The sequence below is a fragment of the Lutjanus erythropterus genome, chromosome 8, assembly GCF_056507025.1.
Source record: "Lutjanus erythropterus isolate fLutEry1 chromosome 8, fLutEry1.hap2, whole genome shotgun sequence".
NCBI lineage: Eukaryota > Metazoa > Chordata > Actinopteri > Lutjaniformes > Lutjanidae > Lutjanus > Lutjanus erythropterus.
The window spans coordinates 41,660,437-41,683,758 of NC_139324.1; the positions used below are offsets into that span (position 1 = coordinate 41,660,437).

The 23,322-nt window shown below is 39.1% G+C and overlaps 2 protein-coding genes across 2 annotated transcripts in view; both read right to left on the minus strand.

Moving 5' to 3' along the window:
* Nucleotides 1-6,870, minus strand: part of epb41l5 (erythrocyte membrane protein band 4.1 like 5) — a 49,089-nt gene extending 42,219 nt beyond the window's left edge. The window contains exons 1-2 of the mRNA XM_084725539.1: nucleotides 6,689-6,870; nucleotides 4,495-4,706 (exon numbers count right to left, since the gene is read on the minus strand). Coding sequence (XP_084581665.1) covers nucleotides 4,495-4,674 — 180 coding nt within the window. The 5' untranslated portion in view covers nucleotides 4,675-4,706; nucleotides 6,689-6,870. The remainder of the gene's footprint in view (nucleotides 1-4,494; nucleotides 4,707-6,688) is intronic.
* Nucleotides 6,871-14,562: 7,692 nt separating this feature from the next.
* ptpn4a (protein tyrosine phosphatase non-receptor type 4a) overlaps nucleotides 14,563-23,322 on the minus strand; it is a 98,418-nt gene continuing 89,658 nt past the window's right edge. Inside the window, exons 22-27 of the mRNA XM_084725543.1 lie at nucleotides 23,249-23,310; nucleotides 20,942-21,088; nucleotides 19,041-19,169; nucleotides 17,566-17,714; nucleotides 16,848-16,983; nucleotides 14,563-15,574 (exon numbers count right to left, since the gene is read on the minus strand). Of these exons, the coding sequence (XP_084581669.1) occupies nucleotides 15,143-15,574; nucleotides 16,848-16,983; nucleotides 17,566-17,714; nucleotides 19,041-19,169; nucleotides 20,942-21,088; nucleotides 23,249-23,310 (1,055 nt within the window). The 3' untranslated portion in view covers nucleotides 14,563-15,142. The remainder of the gene's footprint in view (nucleotides 15,575-16,847; nucleotides 16,984-17,565; nucleotides 17,715-19,040; nucleotides 19,170-20,941; nucleotides 21,089-23,248; nucleotides 23,311-23,322) is intronic.

Here is a 23,322-nt window from a genome sequence, read left to right on the forward strand (position 1 = left end):
CCCCCAACCACTAGATATCAGTGCTGTTACCCATCTTCCCTGTTCTGAAAAAGTAAACTTTTAATCTCAAATATCAGACACGTGATGGTGTGTTCCTTATACAACAAATAAACTGTCATATTTTTGGGATGCAATCATCCTAAAAAAAAAATCTTGAACAAAATCCTCAATTTAAATTAAATGATTCATTGGATTAAATGAGCCATTTTTATTAAATCTGCTTTCTTTCTTTGATGAACACAACCTGTCAGTTTGGCAAAACAACTGGAATGAACAGTGTTAGACTGTCCAGTTAATACAGGTACATGCCTCCGTTTGTGGTCACAAGCTGGAGAGCAAACAGTTTTTTCACCACAGAGAAAATGTTGAAAGGCTAAACACCAACAATTATGGACTGAAGCAGAATATTTCATTAGATAAACATGTGATGTGAATGGTACAAATGATTACATCCATCACCTGATTCAGAAACAATCTTACGCGGCCACCACTGGAATCTACTTCTACAAATGTTATAATACTAATAATATTAGTGTAGTCTAATCTTTATCTGCAGCTGTACATCTTATATATAAAGCTTTAAACGATTAAGTGCTACCGTCCTAAAAAAGTCATCTTTTCTTGAAGTCTCTTCTTTTGAAGGTGTGCTGAAGTGCTGCTGGCAGTGTTATCATGAATGCAGTGGATATCTCAAAGATAGAGAATTCAAACAGAGCAATGCTCCTGACTGGTGTGTTTCTATTAATGTGTTATCACTTAGAGATAGCTGGATGATAAGACAGAGGAGTTTGCTTAAGTTACCTAGGTCTGGGGGAGGTGGAGCACAAAAAAGTGAGGCCAGAGCCCTGCTGGAATGCATTCAGAAATCCAACTGAATTGTAAAACTTCCTTCAGGCAAACACAGGAGAGTTTTTAGGCGTGAAACTACACTTACGCTAAGACAAACTCAATTAGCTCCATCAATAAAATGGCTAATTAAACAATCAGAACCACCAACGCTGGTGAAAAAGCCTTTAAAAAAAAGCCAGAAAATTTTCAGTAATCATTTCTGTCCAGCAACACAGAGGAACAGTGTGAGCAGATAACAAGACTGAATGACAATGAGTCCACCTTCTCTACGCACACAGAACTGAGCTGATAGGAAGGATTACATTACATGTTAATGATTTGGCAGGCTGTTAACTCAGACAGCCTCAAAAATGTGTGACGTGATTTATGTTTATGCATTCTTACTCAATGAGCTAGTACACACTTCTGCAATACTAGTTGATTTGTTTCCATTTACTTAGTGTAAGTATCACTGCCTGATTTAACCCTCGTCTACATGAACACAGGCATTTTTAAAAATGCTGTTTTAAGACCAAAACAATCTCCCTCCAGACAAGTGTTTTAACACCATTTCAGAAAAAAACCTGTCCATATTAACACGCCCAAAAATGTATATGACATGAAAATTCACCTACACTGGGTGTGTGCATGCTGTTGCAAACAAGCAGCAGATTGTAATGATGAGACGGAAAGACTTGGCTGCTGTTCGCAGGATCCTCCTAGATGATGCTGTTTTTATTTTTAAAAAAATCAGCAGCATCTATTTTAGTCTCTCTCATTCATCATTTTACCTTCAATGTCCTTTTGTGTCTGTCCACATACAGACAATAAAACATCCATTCTGTTAATGTACAACATTACATATAACAAACCAATTTACACCTAATATATTAAGTCTGTATCTAGCTGCACCGCTAAACACTGACAGAAATAAAGTAATTTAATTAACTGGTGAGGTTAATGCTAAAATAAACACAAACAACCAAAATGAACACAACAGCAACACGTTAACCAAAGCTGTCACATACCAGCAAACTTTGGCCCAAACAAAGAAAGTTTCTCACTTCTGTCGATGCAGTCTGTGGGTTTAGTTTAATTAGATGTACAGTCTGTTGCTCCCCATCATTGTCATACTGTGTGTTTGGAAGAAATTGACAACAAGATCCTTCACTTCGAGCTCGGTACTCTGTGTTTTGATGTAGTCTGGACACAGGAAGATAGTCATGGCCTTACAGACTTGTCGGATGATGACTGAAACAACTTGCAGAGATAGTGCAAATGCAATTGTAGCTTTCCAAAGTCACCCAGGTAAATACTACGTACATCCACGGGGCTCATTTTTATTGTTGCTCCTTCCACATGCGGATGTCATCTTTCATTGAAGTCAGGTTGACCATTCAAAAGTTTTCTCGTCATTCCCCCCGCTGCACAAAATAACCCCTCGTGTAAACAAACGGGATAATCATGGAGATTGCAGCACACACTGATGTCAAATAAAGGAGACAGTGGTGCACCCTATGACGTTACAAGCTAAAAACTCCTGGTCTACACAAAAACACTAAAAGCCACATTTTTAAGCAGCTTCATTTTCAAAGGTGTTTTAAAAACATTTTCAGTGACATAAAACTGCATTTGTGTGTGGATGAAACACATAGAAAAAGCTATGTTTTTATAAATACCCATATACATGTGGACTGAGCCTCAAGCAACTACCTAACTCCCTCTCTATGGCTGATTTACTCAAAATTCAGGCAACTCGCACCAACCACTCTGGAGTGAACTGTCCCTTTAATGTCAGGTATTAGGTACTAGCTACCTGCCAGCTCATATTACAACAGTCTACAAAAAACAGCATAATAAAATACAGTTTCTAACAAGTACACAGCATCTCTTTTAAACTAATAAGACTCTTCAACACAACTCCCTTATAATTTATGCCAGACTGCTAGATTTCAAGATAAGGTTGAGTCATACAGGAGAGTTAGATATCAGACAGGCCTCACTGGAATGCTGCAGATCTGACACATGGAATGTCAGCGGAAACAAAGTAGAAAAACCTGTGAGCCAAGCAAAAATAAAGATCACATGAGGGAAAAAACTTCCAGATATCCATGTCCATGGCTCTAAATTTATAGTCACTACATTCTTAAATCACACTTAAAAACTACAACATGTATTTCCCTACAGAAGCCTGGTGTTTGTGTAAGAGTCATCGTTGCAGGCAAACAAATAACATGAGAAAAAAGAAAAAGAGGTAAAAGGCAAAGAAGAAAGACAGACAAGAGAGGAAGAAGTGGAGAGAGTGAAGTTCTGCTCTTTGTCCGCTTGGTGATGAGCCCAACATGTCATGTGATGCTGTCATGTGATTAAGTGTGTTCTCCAGAGAGGATCATGGAATTACAGGTGATCAGCAATGCTACCATACACACACACACACACACACACACACACACACACACACACACACACACACACACACACTACACAAGCTTAAAAAGACTGCTCTACTGACACAGGCACACACTGGTCACTAGTACATCTCTTACGCTTTCGCTTTCCACATGAACACTGCTGGTTATAGTGTGACGCCCTTTCGCCAGCGATTTGAATGTATAATCCATTTGGCGAGCATTAACTGTCCTCTTAAACGGACCAGAACAGAACACAGACTTAAAGGACCAGTAGAGACACCGGGACGTCCATTACAAGACACAGTCTATGGGTTCACATGCCTGTTCAAAAATCAATCATCTTTTGGTTCAGGTCTGGTCTCACTATGTCTCCATTTCTATCTAACACACAAACAAGCCTTACTGCCCAGTTAAAGAATTAGCAAGAGAGAGTTGACTGACATATGAACAAAGATAAAAAAAATAAAAATAAAAAACTTTTTTTTCTCTAATGCCTTGCATTTTCCCTTCTCTAAGATCATTAAAGTGTCATCACTGACCAAGCAGTTAACCTGAACAGAATTTACCTCGACTACTTTTGGGTGATGTGTCCACCAAAGCATTTTTCCTGAGCAGAGTGATTTTTTTTGAGTTGTCTCCAGTAGGAATGCAGAATATTAATAATCTGCTGCAAACGCCGGCAGTGTGACGAGGCGCTAAGCATCTATTCTGCACTGAACGCTGAGCGTCTGACATTTTTTTCTGCTTTCAAAGAGTTGAAAAACTTTCAACTTTGGGTAAAATGCAGGGCTTACTAGGGCTGAACAATTAATTGAAATTTAAGTGAAATTGCAATATGGTCTGCTGCAATTTTCAAATTGAAGGATGCGCAGTATTGGTTAAAGGTGAAATGTGTGTAAAAATAGCCTTTTAAATTAAGTACTGTGGTGCTGCAGAGGTGTCCTGGCCAACACATCATTCTCTAGCCTTCAGAAAACATCTTTGTTTAGTACAGATCCCTGGCAGTACCAGTACCTGACGTTTTCAGCCGCACGACAGAAACTTTTTGAATTTGCTGCAACTCTCAAGTTAAACAGTCACTTCTGACAGTCCTTCCAAATGTCGTGACCCGCTGCTGTTCTTTATAATCAAGTACATAAGAATGGACATCCTCCTAAATAATGGCTGCAGCTCAACAAGCATCTGGTTAGTGGACATGCGCACTATGGCGCACTGAACACAAACAATCTGAAACTGCAGCAGCTACTCTCCTTACCGGTAAGTCGACACTGACGTCTGTCCCGTCCAGTAAGGAAACGCGGCAGGTGATAATAGACTTTGCATCCCCAGCAGCAGGGATGTGTGTCGTGGCACGCTGGGCCTCCCGTAACCGGGTTTTCTCTGCATGTTTCCGGATGGAGCGTCGCCCCAGCGTCCTGCGCAGGAAACTCAGCATGATGGGGGAGAGGGAGGGTCACACTACCACACCTGTAAGAGAAGACGGTAGATATTAACACATAAAAGAGGTGAACACAGCTTTTTCATTTCACAGTCATGTTGATATGAAATAGTAGGGTAAGCACAGGTGTGACCAATGATATGAATTAAGGTCCCATTCCATTTAGCATAGCAGAGCCTTTCCAGTGAGCCGACATGCACAATAGCAGCACCCTGACATTGTTTAACCTGAATGGATTGGAACCGTAATTAAATGCTTTTCTGTATTTGTCAAACTTTAAAGGCCTTCAGAATTTAAAAACAGTGTCTATTCATGAAGGTTTGGGGTTGTCAGGTAGACAGTTATAAGACCACAAAAAAATGCACTGGCAGGTAGCTAGTCATCCACCATGAATACCTGAAATTAAAGGGACAGTTCACTCCAGAATGGCGTGTGCGAGTTGCCAAATTTTGAGTAGAACGGCCGTAGAAATGTCTGCCTTCTCTCAGACGTTAGATATCTAGATAACGTTCAGCTCGTGGTGCTCAAAGAGCCAAAAATTACACATCTGAAAAACTCTACAGCAACGTCTCTTTGCAGAAATCATTCCTCCATTGCTCAAGATGATCTACAGACTTTATTGTGAGCAGTTTCATGTAGGATGGAAGTGTGCATCCACTTGTGGATGAGTAGTAAGGTGTGTTGTAACCGTTAGCATACGGGTTTAGTTATTCTGACCCAATATTCAATATTCTAGGTCCAGACTATGCAACTAGCTAGGCTATTTTTATTTGGTCTTATTACATGGCTTTGTTAAATACTCGATTCTGATTGGTTGATGACAGCATTCTAAGTTTGTTATTTCTTTATAGCAGATGGTTGCTATGGACAAAGCTCTAATCAAAGACTCTGGAGGAACAATAACATCATTATTAAGTCACTACAAGCATTTTAAAACTAATATTTTGTGTAAAATTATCATTTTTGGTACATAATCACGTAACAAGCAGGATAATGTTGAGTGAGCTGGATGATTGAAGACCATTGCTCATCCTTTCGTGATTTATTTCATAATAATGACCTGCTCACTGTACATTATCCCTAACTTAACATTTGGTAAAAAGTTTGCCTCGCAGTGACCTGTCTGTAAACTGAAAGTTGGTATTACAGGTGACAAACACTGACTCAAATGTTGGCTAACCAAGATAGTTTTCAAATATTGGATAAAACTAGCTCACATCACCGGATATCACTTGGTGTAAACTGAGGAGAGGAGGAACAGATAACGAATAACTGTCACCGAGTCGATGTTAATTTAATTATGAGCCTCACTAACTATTATGTCACAGTTAGCTCGATTAGCAGCAACCACAGTAACGGTTAACGGTCGGATATTCTGACTCACTTTAGCATCACAAGGATACCATGGCAGAGCTAAGCTAACGTTGAACTAATGAGATAAAAATACCTTATAATGTTTGTCAAAAATGTTCATCACTTCACTGTGTGCGCAATTCGATAAATAAATGAAGCAAAGTGAGGATGAAGAAGAAGTTTCAGATGGAGCAAACATAATGTCAAAGTTTGATTCTTTTTTTTTTAAAGTTATCTATCGTTCTTCGACTTGAAAAATGTGTAAACCTGCCGGTGTTTGTATTTACAGGTCAGAAGATAAACCGGACCGGAAACGCCTCTCAAAGTCTGAAATCTATTAACAGGCTAAACAAAGTGTAAGAAATCTTCTAGAAACGTTAATAAAGCAAACAAATTAAACATTCAACCATTTTTGCCTCACAATTGTACACAATTCAGGCCTGCAGTACCTGGTTTGAGCAAAAGCAACAGGTGTGCGCTTGTTTTACGGCACTAGGAAACCCTTAGCAGCGAACGTACGCAATACACAAGACTCCGACCCCACAAGCGTGTCTCGTAGAACAAAACAAACGCCTCCTGCAGCTCTGTATCCGACGTACACTTGCTCCGCAGCCACTTGTGGATCCGTGGAGGTTTGCTTGGATGAAGGGATACTTACAGAAACCTCCTCGGATGAATTCACGGTGAAAGCACTTCCGCCTGCATGGCACACGATTAAAAAGCCACTTCGTACAGTCCCATGGTTTATTTCTTCTCTTTTACTTCTGCTTTTTTTCCCCAACTCGCTGCCTCTGCGGGATAATTTTCTCTCCCAGGTCCCAACAAAAAGTAGGAGGCAAAGCTGTCCGCAGGAAGTGACGTCACGTTAAATCCCTAACAAAAACTTGATTAGCATTTTTAAAGCGACACACCCCCCTGTTCTCCTACTGCTGCTGCTGCTGGGAGGCTGTGACTGAAAACAAGTTAACAAATAGTTTAACTTCATCTCGTACCCGACAGTGACTCGTAGAAACTCGGTTTTTACAACCCTGTTCGAAAAAAAAAACTATTTACATGTCACGAACCAAATACTTAAAATTTCTCATCACTTAAAATTATAATACTTAAAAATATTAAAGCCATTTAAGCATTATAAACTGTAATATTCTAAAATATTTAAAAATAAGAATAATACTTAAATTCCACCTTGCTTAAAATTTTAATACTTAAAACAATCAAAATATTAAAATATTATATGTTATTATTATATTCAGTTTCATGTCTGTTTTATTTTATTCTTTGGAGCTGGTGTAGTTAAACTATGCTTTTCGTAGTTTTCTTTTCATACTCCAAAGACTCTATTGTAGTTGCACTGGCTGTTCATATTTTAAAAATCCAGTTTTAGTGTCATTTGTTCATTCAAGGCCAGAGAAAACAAAACTACTGAGTTAAATATATAAATAACTAATAGTTTTCAGGACATTAAAAACTTCCGGTGTTGGAGGATTGGCCTCCTCATTCATTTTCTGAATCTGATCCAGTGATAAATCTTTATTCAGTCAATGATCGGAACCATTCAGTGGTTCGTCACCATTTGGCAGCAGCGCCGCCTGCTGGTCAGTTTGGGAATAACAGTTTAAAAATGTGATCAGAGACAAACACCTGCACATCACTGGAGTCACTCTGGTAGAAAGAGTTACCTGTTTTTGCAAAACCGGTATCAGAATCACTGAAATAAGCTAAATAAATTCAGATGAAACTAAACTATTTATTTCAAAGATTAAATAAAGTCTGACGTCTGAAGCGTGTCAGTATTCCCAGCTGTTGCAAAGCTTTGTCTACAACAAATCACAGAATGTGATTCTTTCTGGGTGCTACTGGAAATATAAACAAACTATATTTTGCAAGAATGATCACTAAAGTACATGAGGATGGCAGAGTGGTAATTTAATCCTTCGAAATGTCCACTTACACTTTTCCTCAACACGAGAAATCTCATCCTGATCCAGTAAACCATCATGCTGGTATATAACCCAGCTGTACTCCACATCTATACACAAACATACATTTAAAGCCTCCTTGAGTTTTTGTAGGCTGACAATGAGCTCTGATTTACCTCAGAAAATATAACAGCTGTCCACAGATAAATATCACATGTAAGATTTGAATGTTCTGCATTTATGAGTGTTAAAACTGTGTTTGGTCCTTATTATTACTGGAAGTACAATGGATACATCCCCCCCCCCCCCCCCCCCCTCATTTTGGGGCTTTAATGTGCAGTAATAACTCCCACTGTGGCCTCTGGCTCGATAATATCTTTATAAAAGGAGATTATTGGATAAAAAGTACTTTATTCTATCAAATTACGTGACATTATCATAAATCTTTAAGGTTGGCTTATTTCAAGACAGTGGAGAAGCTGTTTGTTTAGAAAACCTCCTTTCAGGATTCAATATTAATGTTTTATTTTATTTTATTTGCCCAGCCAGGCAGACAGACACTCCTTCAAAAAGTCACTGGAACTAAAACTGAATTGCATGTAAATTTTATTATGGCAGTTCTGAACCTTTTTTGGTATTTTTTATTTTTTTATTTGGTGCATTGTGTTTGTGTTGATTTCCTACATGGGTCACTGATTTGTATTGCTTCATGTGTGGAGTCATTTCACTCATCTTTTTGTCTTAATTTTGCACCGATATTGAATTTTATTGCCTCATTGGATACTGTGCGATTTTAAATTGATTTCTTTTTTTTGTTGTTTTGCGTTTGGACCCCAGGAAGACTAGCCACCTCTTTGTGGAAGCTACTGGGGATCCAAATAATCTTGCCCAAAATCAATTTTCTACTCGCTTCAAGACAAACTGCTTTATTTATTTGTGGTTATTAAATAATATTAAACACTGAAGTTAATCATCAACTTTAATCGAGGGATACAGCATCTGTAGAATGTCAGAAAATAGTGAAAACCACTTCTCAGTGTCCAAAAGGATGTCTTTAAATGCCTCCTTTTGTCAGTTTAGCAGGCTATTCTCTTGAAAAATTACTTCAATGGTTAATCGATTATCAAAATAGTTGCCGGATTTACTTGCCCAACACAGCATTTCACTTGCCCTGGGCAATTGCTATCGTTGAGCCCTGACTTTCGCACTATTTTCTTTCTTCTTTGAAAGTCTTCAGAGTGTCTGTGTTATTGATTTCCTCTGGAGATTCAGCAGTTTGACCTCCTCCTGTGACTAATGGCTCAAACATCACAAATCTAAAGATTTAAAATACGTGATTCTAGTCGAGGTCTTCAGTTCTGGTCGACATCTTTTTCATCTGCTCACTCTGACTTTGCCCAACCTCACTTTTACAGTGTGGAAAAGCAAGGTGATCTGAAGCCACGTCTCCATGCTTTGACAGACAAGCTTTAATTGTTCACAATCAAGCTTATAGACATGTCCAAAGCACCGTAAAACCACGATACCAGAAAGAAACAAGCAACTGAGGACAAAGGTTTTTATAACACAGGTAGGAGTTAACCAAGGGTATAATACGGTAAAACATTTCTCATTATTTTGTGTTTCATTATATATACACTCGCTGTTATAGATTACGTTTCAAATAAAACAAAAAGTTTTTGAAATAGCAGTCTTGAAATACACACCATTTGTGTCACATTTGAATCATCCAAAAGGAGAAAAAAAAATCAAAAATAAAATAAAAACAAAATCTTTCTGCTCACAAATGATTTTCCCTTTTATTTTAAAGATTTTTTTTCATATACAACATTGTATTTACATGGTCTAGTATTATTTACACAAAATTAACAAGTGGCACTGTGTAGTTAGGAGTTCTTTTCTTTTTTTCTTGTTCCCTACTGGTCTTATTTTTAAACAAAATAAAAATGACAAATTAAAAAAAAAAAGAACAACTTATTTTAACAATGCTTTATGTCTCCAACTTTATTTTTTTTCAGTAGCACTACCTGCCACTCAGCCTTCTTCTACAAAGTGCTGTCCTTTCCCTACCTGACTAGAGCTGTTCTTTTCATCTTTACAAAAATACGACTAACCCCAGCCCTCCCCACGTCTGGTCCCTCCAAACTACCTTTGATCAGTACCCTAAACGCACAGACAGTACCAATTATGTGTCAACAACGAGACTCTTTGAACACAGACAGCTCATCGCTGGACATTTTGTGCAGATGGAAACTCTGGCAGCCAATGATTTATCAATTATTAACTTTTCACCGCAGGGCCGATGTTTATTTTCTTGGTTTTGTGATCTTGTTGTGGACGCCACTTTATCAGGAGGCCTTCAGCGTTAAATCATCTTGATTTTGGTGGTAGTCTGACTTGGCTTGGCCCCGCTGTGGAATACAAAAACTGATGATAAGGAGCCACTGGGGGGGTTGAATGGTGGTTTTGTTCTTTTTGATTATGAGCTCATGCATGCAATCAATGTGTGACTCATTATTATTACCCATTATTGAGAATTGGGACAAAACCGTGTTTTGAGGGAGTTTGAAAATATATTTTAAAAGGTCAAACTTTTTGTGGCATTATAATATAAAACACAGAGGAAATGTTTTTGTTGCATTAAATACAAGGTCATTTAATTAACTGTATAATCAAAAGGTTTTATATATTTTCATTTGCTCGAGGTGACGTCACACACAGGAACATGTCAAGACTTTTTTGACTGGTTGGAGCTTTTTTTCATCTACTTATGTATTTTATTATTATTGTTGTTATTAAATTATAAAAAGGACTAATTTCGTTCACATTATTCAATTATTAAAGAGAACTGAGAGTTATGTCAACTCCGTCTGATTTTTAATGTCATTTTAGTCATAGTGAGTATATTTTACATTTTCACATTTTAAATTTTATTTTTTAAAAGTTGCTCAGAGTTCTCTTAATACTAATCAAAATACACACTTTTAAACCATAATTCTTATTTAGCTTTGATTTAGAAGGGCCACGGAGTCGACATTTGATGGTTCAGACACATCTGATCCCAATATTATTTAATGAATTTGTCAAAAAATTAGAAAGTTTACCAGTGCCTGAGCTGCATTCCTGCCTTTTTTAAACCAGGAAGTGAGACAGGGGTCCTTAGGGAATAGCTGGCCCTTTTTATGCCTGATTAAATCAGAAATCTGTGCCAACATTTTCATTAAAAAATCAATTTAAAAACAAAGCTCACTCTAATAGCCCATTTTTGCAGCGACGTTATCAACAGTTCTTGTTAGTTTTAGATTTTGAAGCCTTTAACACATTTCTTTTTTAATTGTCTGAAATTGTGATTTTTTTGTGATTTCTGGCACAGGGAAAGTTTAGAAATTAAAAAAAGTACAGCAGACCAAAACATTTTATAAATTGCATCTATTTCATATAAATCTTGGAAAAATTGGAATTGGAGTGTAATAGGAGTGATAATTTTTAAAGTTATTTTGGTTGGACATGATTTGTCCCAATTCTCAAGAATGGGTGAACTGTCAGAAAAAAAAAACAAACAGAAAAAACCAGTTGAAAGTTATTGAGTCAGCCATTCATTGGCTCGCTTAACTGTGTCCTTCTGTGGACATAAAAACAAGCTTGGTACTGCGCTACTGTACCCATCTGCTCAGATGTGTCATTTGCCTGGAGGCCGTGCAGAGAGAGTGGGATCCGTGTATAATGATCCAAAAGAGAGGCATCTGGAGAGGAACAATGAGAAGAATGGACTGTGGATGTTGCGTGGGCTTGGCTGAAATGACTGATGTTGCCTGAGAGAAGGATTTAGGCAGATTTCGGGAGAGGGCCGCAATACAGGAGGAGAGATACAAAAAAAAAGAAAAAAGTGAGGAGAGAAACTGTTTCTAGGCTCTTCTTGATCCCACCTCTCAATGTGGCAAAAGTATGATTCAGCTGTTTGACAGGGAGGCATGAGCATGGTTTGAAATGTTTCACAGGCGAAGATTCTGACTTAAAAAACTCTCAGAGAAGACTCCGTCTCCAGAAAAACTTGGTTAGATTTAGGTTTGTGGCTCTATGGCACAACCTTTCATTCCAGTTAACGGACAAGCAGGCTTAGACCAGACAGCTAACAAACTATATGTTAGAAATGGAGGAGGGAGAAGAACAGAGAGAAAGAAATCTGAGTACACACACACACACACACACACACACACACACACACTGTCACACACTCACAGCAGTAGGTTTTTTTTTTCCAGCAGATTCCATGGAAGAAGGAGCCAATGACAGCAGGTACCAAAGCAGCCGATCAGAAACAAAACATCTCAAATGATGAAGAGGCTACGCTTCATTCCATACCGCTATGTAAAGAACAACGGCAGCTTGACAAAAACAAAGACTCGACGAGCAACTCAATGCTGGGTTTTGTGAATTAAAAATACAAGCCATCACTTAGTCTCTTAATCACTCGTTAACACGTCATCTTGGCTTAAAAAGCAACATGTGCCTTAAAATGAAGTACCATTGGGAAAGATCAATAAAAAAGGGAAAGTATTGGTTGAATGATCTGTTTGTGTTCTCTGGCAGACAATCAGACAGATTTAGAAAAAAACAAACAAACAAACAAAAAAAACAGCAAAAAGTTTGGTTTAAAGTCCCACTCCAGTGACCTCTGAACCCCCACTGAGACTTAAAAAAAAACAAAGGATTCAAAGAGGAAATTTATAACAAATAACTGAGTTTATTTCCGGGCCATGCGATCGCTCACACAAAGAAGAGGTCTGGGTTCGCTCCTGTTAAAATGTACAGATGTGGGGAGGTCAGTGGAAGGAGCCTTTAAAGTCGTGTTTCTAGCATCACACTAAGGTTGAGATCAGTTCAACGTTAATTCAGCGAGCAGTTTTGTGTGTCGGGGGGGTAAAACTAATCCCGATTGCATAAACAATCCAGCAGCTTTCAACCACTTTAGAACTAATGATCTGCAACCACAAGTCCAAATAAGTTGGGATGTTGTAGAAAACACTAATGATAACAGAATACAATGATTTTACACCTGCATTCAATTGAATACAGTTTTTTGTAAATATACACTCATTCTGAATTTGATGCCTGCAACATGTTTCAGAGAAGTTGGGACAGGAGCAGGTTTACCTCGCAGTTTTTCTTTTATCAACACTCAGTATTTGGGTAGTGACAACACTAATTTTTGAAGTTTTGAAGGTGAGATTCTTTCTCATTCTTTCTTGATACACGACTTCAGCTGCTCAACAGTCCAGGTCTCTGTTGTTGTGTTTTGTGCTTCATAATGCACCACACAGGTCTGGACTGCAGGCAGCTCAGTCTAGGACCTGAACTCTTTTACTACAAAGCCACTTGGTGGTCCTTCTTTTTAGCCCAGAGGACATGTCGTCCACGATTTCCAAAAACAATCTGAAATGTGGACTCGTCAGACCACAGCACACTTTTCCACTTTGCGTCAGTCCATCTCAGATGAGCTCGGGTCCAGAGAAGTCTGCAGTGTTTCTGGATGTTGTCTTTATCTTTGCATGGTAGAGTCTTAACTTGCATTTGTAGACGCAGAGACAAACTGTGTCCAACCAGGTGTTTTTTGAGCAGTTCACAACTTTTTCAGTATTTTGTTGCTCCTGTCCCAAATTTTTTGAAACGTGTTTCAGGTATCAAATACAGAACGACTCCATATTTATAAAAAACAATAAAGTTTATCAGTCTGAACACTGAATATCTTGTCTGTCTGCTGTACTTAACTGAATATGAGTTGAAAATGTTTTGAAAATCATTGCATTCCGTTTTCATTTCCATTTTACACAAAATTCCAACTTCTTCGGAGGTTGAGGTTGTACCTAGGATCGCTGTTTGTTTCGGCATTTGCTTTAAGTTGTCCTGCTCGGGGGAAACCAATCAGAGGGAAGCCACAGAGCGTCAGTGTCTGGCTCAAGGACACTTCAGCAGGGACCCCTGCAAGTCAGCTGTAGGTCTGATTGACTGCGTATGAATGTGAAGAAAGAAATGAACTGACCTCAGCCTTGTTCCTTAGCTTCATCAGCCACGACGGCTGGGAAATAGCTTAGATTGTAACTCAGTGAGGCCGTGTGTCTACTGGGGCCTCTCTTATGTTCTTGTGTTGAATTCAACCTGCGATGTGAGGACAATTTTGCGCTGAATAATCAATCACTGCTCATTGTGTCTTACAGTGAGAGGTCTGCGGTCGTGGAGCGCGAGTAGCCCGCTGTGACCAGTACAGAGGTGGAAGAGAGGTGCCCAGTGAACGCAGGCCCTGAGTGATTGTAAACCAGTTATGTTCTTCACCACGCCAAACGACGGCCGCTTCAGAGCGCGCACGCGTGTGTCTGTAAGCTCAAAAACACAGCACAAAGCAGGATAAAGAATACAACTTGCCACAGCATTGAACAAGAGGTGAGACACAAAGTGCTTTCAGGTGTCCATCTGCCAGTCTGGTGCTGTCAGACCCTTAGACAAGAAAGCTGAGAAAGATAAAAACCAAGTACAATAAATTAAATCACTGTTTTTTTTTTCCACGAAAAGCAAAAAAGAAATTAAGAAGTAGTTAGAAGAAGAGGAATCGCACTACTTAACTACCTAAGATTTAATCAGGAAAGCATGAAGCTCTAGATTCATACAAACAAACATACAAGTTTTTTTTGTTCAGTGGACAGGGTTTGACACAAACTAAAACACAATAAATACTCTTTCTGAGGAACAAAAGATAAGGTATATCTCTTTATCAGCTAAAAGGACACTAAAAAAAAGGCAGGTCCGTCTGGCAGACTCGCTCAGAAGGGGACAGGGCGACCCTTTAGGGGGAAATAAAACTGAGGGGAAAAAGCTTTCCATCGAGGGGGGCAGCCCTTCCCCTTCGTACTTATGGCACTACAGCAATTCCCCATCCACATTTTATTCTCTCGTTCTTTTATCTTTTCATCTTTGAATACTTTTTTTCTTTACCCTGAACATACAATATCCCCTAATGGTACCTATTCAACACAGCTGGATTTCTTTTTTTATTCTAGCTTGTCCATGATTTTCACGTTTGTTCGTTTGTTTGTCCTTTTTTCCATTTTTTTTTTGTCAGCATAAAGTGCAACAGTGCTTTTGTTCTCTTCTCCGGCCACCCGGCCTCCTCCCGGTGACCCCCGTCGACCCGTCAAAAGTCACGGGTTTGCGGGATCGGGGTCAGGGTTCACGCTGGTCTCACTGGTCACGCTGGTGGCGCTCGCAACGCTTGGCTCCTCCACTTCCTCTTCGTCCTCCTCCTCCTCCTCCTCCTCTTCGTCCTCCTCCTCCTCCTCCCCATCTTCTGTCACTTCCCCCACATCCAGCACTTCCACCTCTTCGTCATCATCGTCCTCTTCGTCCAGGCCTCCCTCTAGCAACTCCACCACGGCCGCCTCCCCTTCCTCAGTCGCCGCTCCTGCCACTGTCGTCGTCTTTTCTGCTTCACCTGCTTTCTGCTGCTCCTTCTTCTCCTCCTCCCGCTCCTCGTCCACCTTCTCTCTCTGCTGGTAGATGGCGGTCTTGAGTGGTTTGACCAGACCCTCCTCGTAGACCTTCAGGATGGCTTCACATACAAAGCGGTACTGGCTCTGATGGAGACATACAGAGAGACATTTTAGCACATGGTTTAAATGCACAATATGTAAGTCCTGCTGCTAGGAGTTTCTCACATTAAAACAATAACAAAAGATGTAGTTTGATGATGTTGTGAAGTGGGATGTGATGTGGGATCATTGAAGTTGTTATCGACAACAACCACTGGAGATGAAAATCTGACTTTACATTATACTAATGAGGGATAATGTGTAAGTACACAACTCAACATAATATGTAACAGGTCTTGTGTTTTTAGGCATTTAAAGGCAGAAATGTTACATTTTATGGCTTTAAAGTGGCTTAAGTCAGGCACATACACATTTTCTCTAAAATAACAAGACCTGGAACAAATATTGATCGATTATTAAATTAATCGCCAACTATTTTGATAATAGATTTATTGGTTTGAGTAATTTTTTAAGAAAAAAGGGTCAAATTTCTCTGATTCCAGCCTCTCAAATGTGAATATTTTCTGGTTTCTTTACTACTTTATGACAGTAAACTGAATATCATTGGCTTGTGGACAAAACAAGACATTTGAGGGCATCGTCTTGGGCTTCAGGAAACAATGATCAATATTTTTCACAATTTTCAGACATTTTATGGACCAAACAACCAACTGATTAATCGAGAAAACAACTGACAAACCAACACTGAAAATAATTGTTAGTTCCAGCTCTAAAAAAAACAAAGTAAATTTTCTGGTAATGCAAATGTATGATGATGATGCTGCATCGCTGTAGATAATGGTACTTAAAATGAGCACAACCTTAAATATCTACAGCAGTAAAATGCAACATACACACTCACACAGCAGTAACATCAATCCAGAATCAGCAGATTTAGTAAAACACTGACCACCGACTGCTTAAAGTACATTTTAGTGGAGTTAGGGCTCGGCAATACGGACAAAATCAAACATCACAATGTTTTTGAGAAAATACCTGGACATCGATATTGCATCAATATTGTAGGGATGACTGTGGGTGCTTTCACAAAATATTTACCTGAGATTTTTGATAAATAATCATCAGTAATGTGAAAATAGTGACTAAGTGGGTAAGACGATGTCTCCTCACGTCTTCGCTTCCTTCCACTGTACAAAAATGAACGACCTATACTGCAGCTCACCATCAGGGAGCGATCCAGATGTTTGGCTTCACTTTTGTGAAGCTGTCATGTTGTCTATCTTTATATGTCGATGTTCATATCACAATATCGAAACTCTAAACTGACCAGGACAGACAAACTGATGTGTCTACATACGGGTGTTTGGATCATCATGGCCCTCTGGTCTCTCATGGTCCTGACGATGTCTAGAGGATACACCGGCTGACCGCACTCCATTAGACACAGTGCTGTCTCCATGGTGATCAGAACCCCTGTCCGACCAATCCCCGCACTGGAAAAAAGAAAACAACAGACAACGGAGAGTTTGAGTTGAGATTTCATCAAGTTCATCAAGCAACGCACAAAACGGTTGATTGGAGGTTCTCCACTCGACATTGGACTCTGGCAAACACACCACACCTGGAGAGACAGAGACTCTACAGTCATGATAAAGGAAGTGTGTTTGATAAGATCTGGAACCCTGTAATGAAACGTTTTCAGGGTAAGGACTAAGTAAGGGATAATGTACTGTGAGCAGGCCATTATTGTAAAATAATCTCTAGACATTGTGGTGCAGGACCCCGACGCAAAGTGGAGAAGTCTTGAATCACCCTGAAGGGGTTTATTTTACAATAATGACCTGCTTATTTTACATTATTCCACTTATTATACAGCTACTTACAAAACAAATCAATATTTGACACAAAATATCCATTTAAAAATGATTTTATTGCTCCTCCAGAGTCTATGACCAGAACTGTGTCCATAGCAACACAACATACTTATTTTTTGTAAGGATGCTCTGCTGTTAATTTCCTTTGACTGTGGTTAGGATGTGCCTTTTTGTTTTGTTTGTTTTGTTGGGGTACTGTACCTGCAGTGTACCACCATCGGCTGGTCCTGCCCGGCCCGTTTGGTCCGTACCAGAGCCACAAAGTCCAGGAAGTCAGTGGAGTCGTCAGGAACGCCATGGTCTGGCCACGCTAGGTACTGAATCTGGGTGAGCTCTCTCTGCTGCTCACTCTGAACACACAGAAAGACACACAGAAGGGGAAAAGATATTATATTTTCATGCCTTTTAGGAAACCGGGGACATTCAGTCTCACATCAGTAGAGACCCGAGCTTCCGAAGTTATTAATAATTCTCAGATATCACTCATACTCAGAACAGGTTCTTGTATTTCATGTGGGCGACCTCCTAGCATGTTTCATTGAGCTCCGTGTCCTGCACAGCGCCCTGTTTGTGTAATTATGGCCTTTAAACATGTTATGAAACAGGCAGTGTGAATAACAAACAGCAGCTTTATTTTTTTTTTCACTCCGCTGGACCACTTCTTGATGATTCACATTATGAAACACCAGATACTGATTTACTAAAATGTGAGATTTATGTTGGTGCAATCCAACTATAAAAAAAGACGTCACACACTATTTTTTTGTCCAACAGGGAAAGAAAAAAAAATAGACACACAGGATGCAAGAAAGTACGAGTCAGCGATATTTAAAACCACAGTGACGACTTAAACTCTCGCACGCTCACACAGAACCTACAGCTGACAGCTACTGACCACTGTTTCATGTGCGACTCAGAGCCCTTGTTTTCCTCTTTAATACTGCCTCGCTGCATCGCCATGGTAACACATCTATCTCCATAGCAACAATCACAGGCAGAGGAGAATGTTAATTGCCTCCTCCTACAGCCATATATTTTAAAGGCCATGACACATGGGCAACAACACACAGAGAAGTAATCAGGGGAACACAGACAGCAGGAACATTTCATCCCCCATTAAAAGTTAATTTTTAATGACACTGTCCTCAATAACAGCATCACACATATGACCTTTTACATATATTACAGTAGAAAACTGAGACAATGATGTGGCATCAGTTTGCATCAAAAAGCAAATAAAAAGTCATCAGTTTAGATGCAAAAAAAAAGTTAAACATCAAAACAAGACAAACTTAAATTCTTCACTTCTGTTTTTTTTTTTTTTTCCCCAAACTATCATCGTCCTTCTCTCTGCTCCTTCCTCTCTTTTTCTCCATTTCAGCAATGTGACTGACTGAGGTGGTTGGAGTTGTCATGGTAACCAGATCCCAATACGTGGCCCGCATGCAGCAAAGCGGGATCCAGAAAAAGAACAGCCCACACTGGTCACTATGGCAACACACCTCCTCGGGGTCCTCAGCAGGCTCATCCTCCCCGAGACGCCGGTCCCTGTCTCTTTGTGATTGGACGCGGCGTCTTTCTCGCCTCTCCGACCGACTCCGGTTCCCAGCGCTCACCCTCTTCACCTTCACACACTCCCTTTTATCTGTGTGTGTGCGTGTGGTTTTTTCTCTTACCTGTGTGTGTGACAGAGTCATCTCCCGGACCAGGAAGGCAGAGTTGCCCTCTTCATTGTGGCAGGTTACTGTGAAGTCTCCGTAGGTGGCGCTGCTGTCCGGGTTGGGCCAATACTGGTGACACTTCACCTACAAACACACACAAAGTGTTCTGTTTACATCTGAACGTCTAATTTACTTAACAGGTCACAACTGTTATCCTCAGCTCAGGGGTCAAAGGTCAGGCTCTGCTGCAGAATAACATGTCTTTAACTCTTAAAGGGACAGTTTACCCAAAAATCTAAGGTACATATTGTTCATCTTACTGCAAATTGTGTCTTTAGTTAATATGAGAATTATTCACTGTAGACAAGTAGTGAGTAACAGTCATGAAAACAATTCAACTAAGATCCCTGAGTCATCAAATCAGGTGTAAGTGATCAAAAAACATGCATAGTTTGCAAACTTCTCTTGAAATGCCAAAGAAGTGTTGTGTGGTGTTTTATCACCTATTTTTTAATAATTCTAGACAGACTGAATATATCATGCCTGCATTATGGGAGAATAAACAGTGAACAGGTGAAATAAACCCTGACAGGTTGATGCTTGAATCAGCCTGAAATGTTTTTTTCTTTTTTTCCCCACAATAATGACCTGCTTACAGTACATTATTCCACAGTTACTAACCACAAATTACAGAATTATTGATTTAAAATTATTTTATTGCTCCTCCAGAGTCTATAATTAGAACTGTGTTCATAGCAACTGTCTGGTCTTCATAGCAACAGTGTGTTATGCATAGCAACGGTCTGCTATATTTAATAACAGACCTTAGTATGCTGTAATTGACCAATCAGAATCAAGTATTTAACAAAACCAAGTTATAAATTTGTGTATTAAACATATGGGCAAAGAACAGGTGGCTAACTTAAAGGGACAGCTCACGCGCAAATCTAAATACCTATTTTTCCTCTTACCTGTAGTGTTGTTTATCCATCTAGAGTGTTTCACTGTATTTAAAAGGCATAATATGCAACATTTGTCTAAATAATAATGCACAGATTTAATCTCTTTCAATCATGACTTATGACCCACTAGAAGTGTGTGATGGTGTCTGTATCTGTACCCAGCAGCCCTCTGCGTGTTTTCCCATGTTTCCTCATTATTTTACTGCTCGGGACACTCCGGACCAACCCAAGACATCTATGTTTCTGGTGTGTTTAGGAACAGTTTGAAGCAATCTTACTGATTGTCTGGGCAAGTTTAGGATAAGAGATAACAGTTGGTTGGGATGAGGGAAAGATAACGGTTTGTGTTAAAATGATCACTTTTGCAAGACCTGTCCCGGGTCTGAGGTTCCTGTCTATACACGGACAGAATTCATACAGCTGAAGCAGAGCCAACAAGTCATCTTCCTTCGAGGTCAGTGACTTTTTTTTGCACCTGTGCAAAGTGGCAACATGACGTGTCATACAGCTGAAAGATATGAACAGTACAACGTAGCTAGCAATACTTTCCATGTCTTACTAGCCAAATGCCTCTTTTTTCTGCCTTGTTAACATTATTTCTAGACAATAAACTTCTCCCTGCCTCATAGCTTTTGAACAAATCTTTATTGACATCTGTTAAAACTCGGCAGGGGCTGATAGGCAGTTTTATTTTATATTTTACACATACAGTACCTCAAGTCACGGCTTGAGGATCGGACAGTATTGTAAGAACACATAAAACTTTTGCTTTACTTCACAGAGGATTTACTCATACGGTAGGAGTTAGAATTAAATAACTACATTCATACAATGTACGCCCAGGACCAGAGGATGTAGCACTTTTCTCTTAGTGCCATACCTTATAGTCTAAGTCTAAGTTTTAAGTCAATATGAGGTTTCCAGCCCTTATCTTTGAAGACTTCTTCTACTTACCCGCCCCCTCTCGACCTGCGTAGTCAGCATGACCACCATAGATGAGCCCTGCTCCCATGTCATCTGCCAGAAGTCGGGGCAGGTGTTGGGCAGCGGGCCCTGGCACGCTATGTAGCGGTTTATCAGACTGGAGGCTGGAATCTCCATCTACAGAGAGAGACACACAGAGAAAGAGACAGAGATATTAGGCACTTTACAGCTTCTCTGCCTTATTAATCTCGATTGAAAGCATGTGTTCGGGGTGTTTTCAGCGGTTCACAGACAGATAAATGTTTGCAGATTTTCTAAAGATGTATAAAAACTGAAAAGGTCAGACAGTAATTATCGTAACATTCAAGTTAGAGCTGAAAGCCATCAGTCAACACTAAAGTTACAAATATACTGTGTATTAACTGTGTATTAATCTTTTTCCAACATCTTCATAGCACTGCTGTAATCATTGTTGACATAAAAAAGAAAATCGGCTCACTTTGAGTTGTCAAAGGAGATTTCTGTCTTGTTAGATCACTCTAATAAATGTGTTTTCATGGATACTTTTTGCCTCACAGTGGAGCAGAAAAAAAGGAAAACACACTTCATAAAGTTAGTAGAACCACCAGATCATCAGTTCCTCTAAACTGTCATCAATTCTAACTGCGTACTGGATAAACATCCAAAGAGAACAAATAGAAATCTAATGAGCGTAATAACTGAAGGTCTGATCTTGTTTTTAGCCGTGACAGGACGTCGTATTCTATCCACTAAATCCTCCTCTTCATGAGAAAATGTATTAGTGGATGTAAGTAAAGGGTTTGTAGCAGACAATAATGTAATAACTGCATGCAACATTATAATTCACCTGTTCTTCTTGATGTAAACTGAATAACAAAAGTTATAACATTATTCACTTGGTTAAAAAAAGATCATACAAAATGTAATAACTGGAGCAGATAATGTATTAATGTAGAATAAAGACCATAACGTTAATTATTTGAGTACCAAACAAAATGGGACTACAGATGTTTGCAAACACAGAATTATTCTCATGTCATACGATGAAGTTCATATCTCTTGAAAGATGCTTTCTATGTTCTCAAATTAAAAATCTATTTAAATAAAGTCCTCAAGCAGACTAGCACTACATCACTTGCGCTCAACTTTCAACCTCCTCATGCACATAATACATCTTTCAGTTTTATAATGATAATTAGAGATGATTTACGGTCCCTACAACTAAACATTCTCTTTGATTTGTGTTTATTTCAAATTTTATCAAAATTGCAAAAGAACCTACGGCAATTTTCAAGTCACAGGAGAAGCAATATGTACAGAAATGTTCTGGCCTTCATGTTAAATTTTTACAGACTTAAGAAAACATCGTTGTTTGGTACAGATCCGTGCAAAAAAAAAAAAAAATCACACCATAATATGTTTTAAATGAAAATCAGAACATGAGAGATATTTTTTCAAAATCGCTCAGCCCTATTTTTGAGCAGCTATTTGACAGAGGCAACAGTGTGTGACACTTTACAGCCAATAAATGAAACTTAAACATTGTGACATTATCACATTATCAGCTCCAATTATTACACTTTTTTCCCCTTTTCTTTTAACCCATCAATAGAGTAATAACTTACAACATTATGAGAAAAAAGTTATTACATTACTGCTTCAGAAATGTTATTACATTATCAACTTTTAGAACATTAAAAATTATCACGTTATTGACAGTTATTATATTAACAGTAGTCATTACATTACTGGCTGCTACAGGGCTGATTAGATGAGTAAGAAGCTCATAATGCTTATTAATTAAACCACAGAGAAAAACAAAGATTTAACTACTTAACTGTTTTATTCCTTCATGTAATTATTATATAACTCACTGCTGTTTTCAGCATGACTCTATCTACGCAGCTCCTGCTATGTTAAACACAGCCTTTACAGGCCATTTATGTAACAATGACCTATGTTTCTCCTAATTTTGACTTCCAAAAAGGCATTATTAATACAGACAGACAAAGCCAGTCATGTTACAGACGTCTGGAAATGGCTTCAACTCATAAAAAAGAAAGGTTCACTCCAAAATGCGCACGCTTTAAACATCCATAACCTGGCTAATATAGCCGTTAGCTTAACCGGGGGACTCGAAGGCATGCAGAACATTAACTCACTGTAGAGCTGACGTGGTTAATTTATTCACCAGTACGGCCACCATAGTGTTTCAACATGTGCTCTGATGGTTAGCAGAACAGACCACCCACCGAGCCTCAGACGAGAGAAACAGAGATATCGATGGAGAGATGAAAGAGAAAAATGAGAACTCACATTGATGTAATTTGCATTGATGTAGTCATCTGTGCTTTTCAGAATGACCCGCGTGGCATCATCTGCAGAGGGAG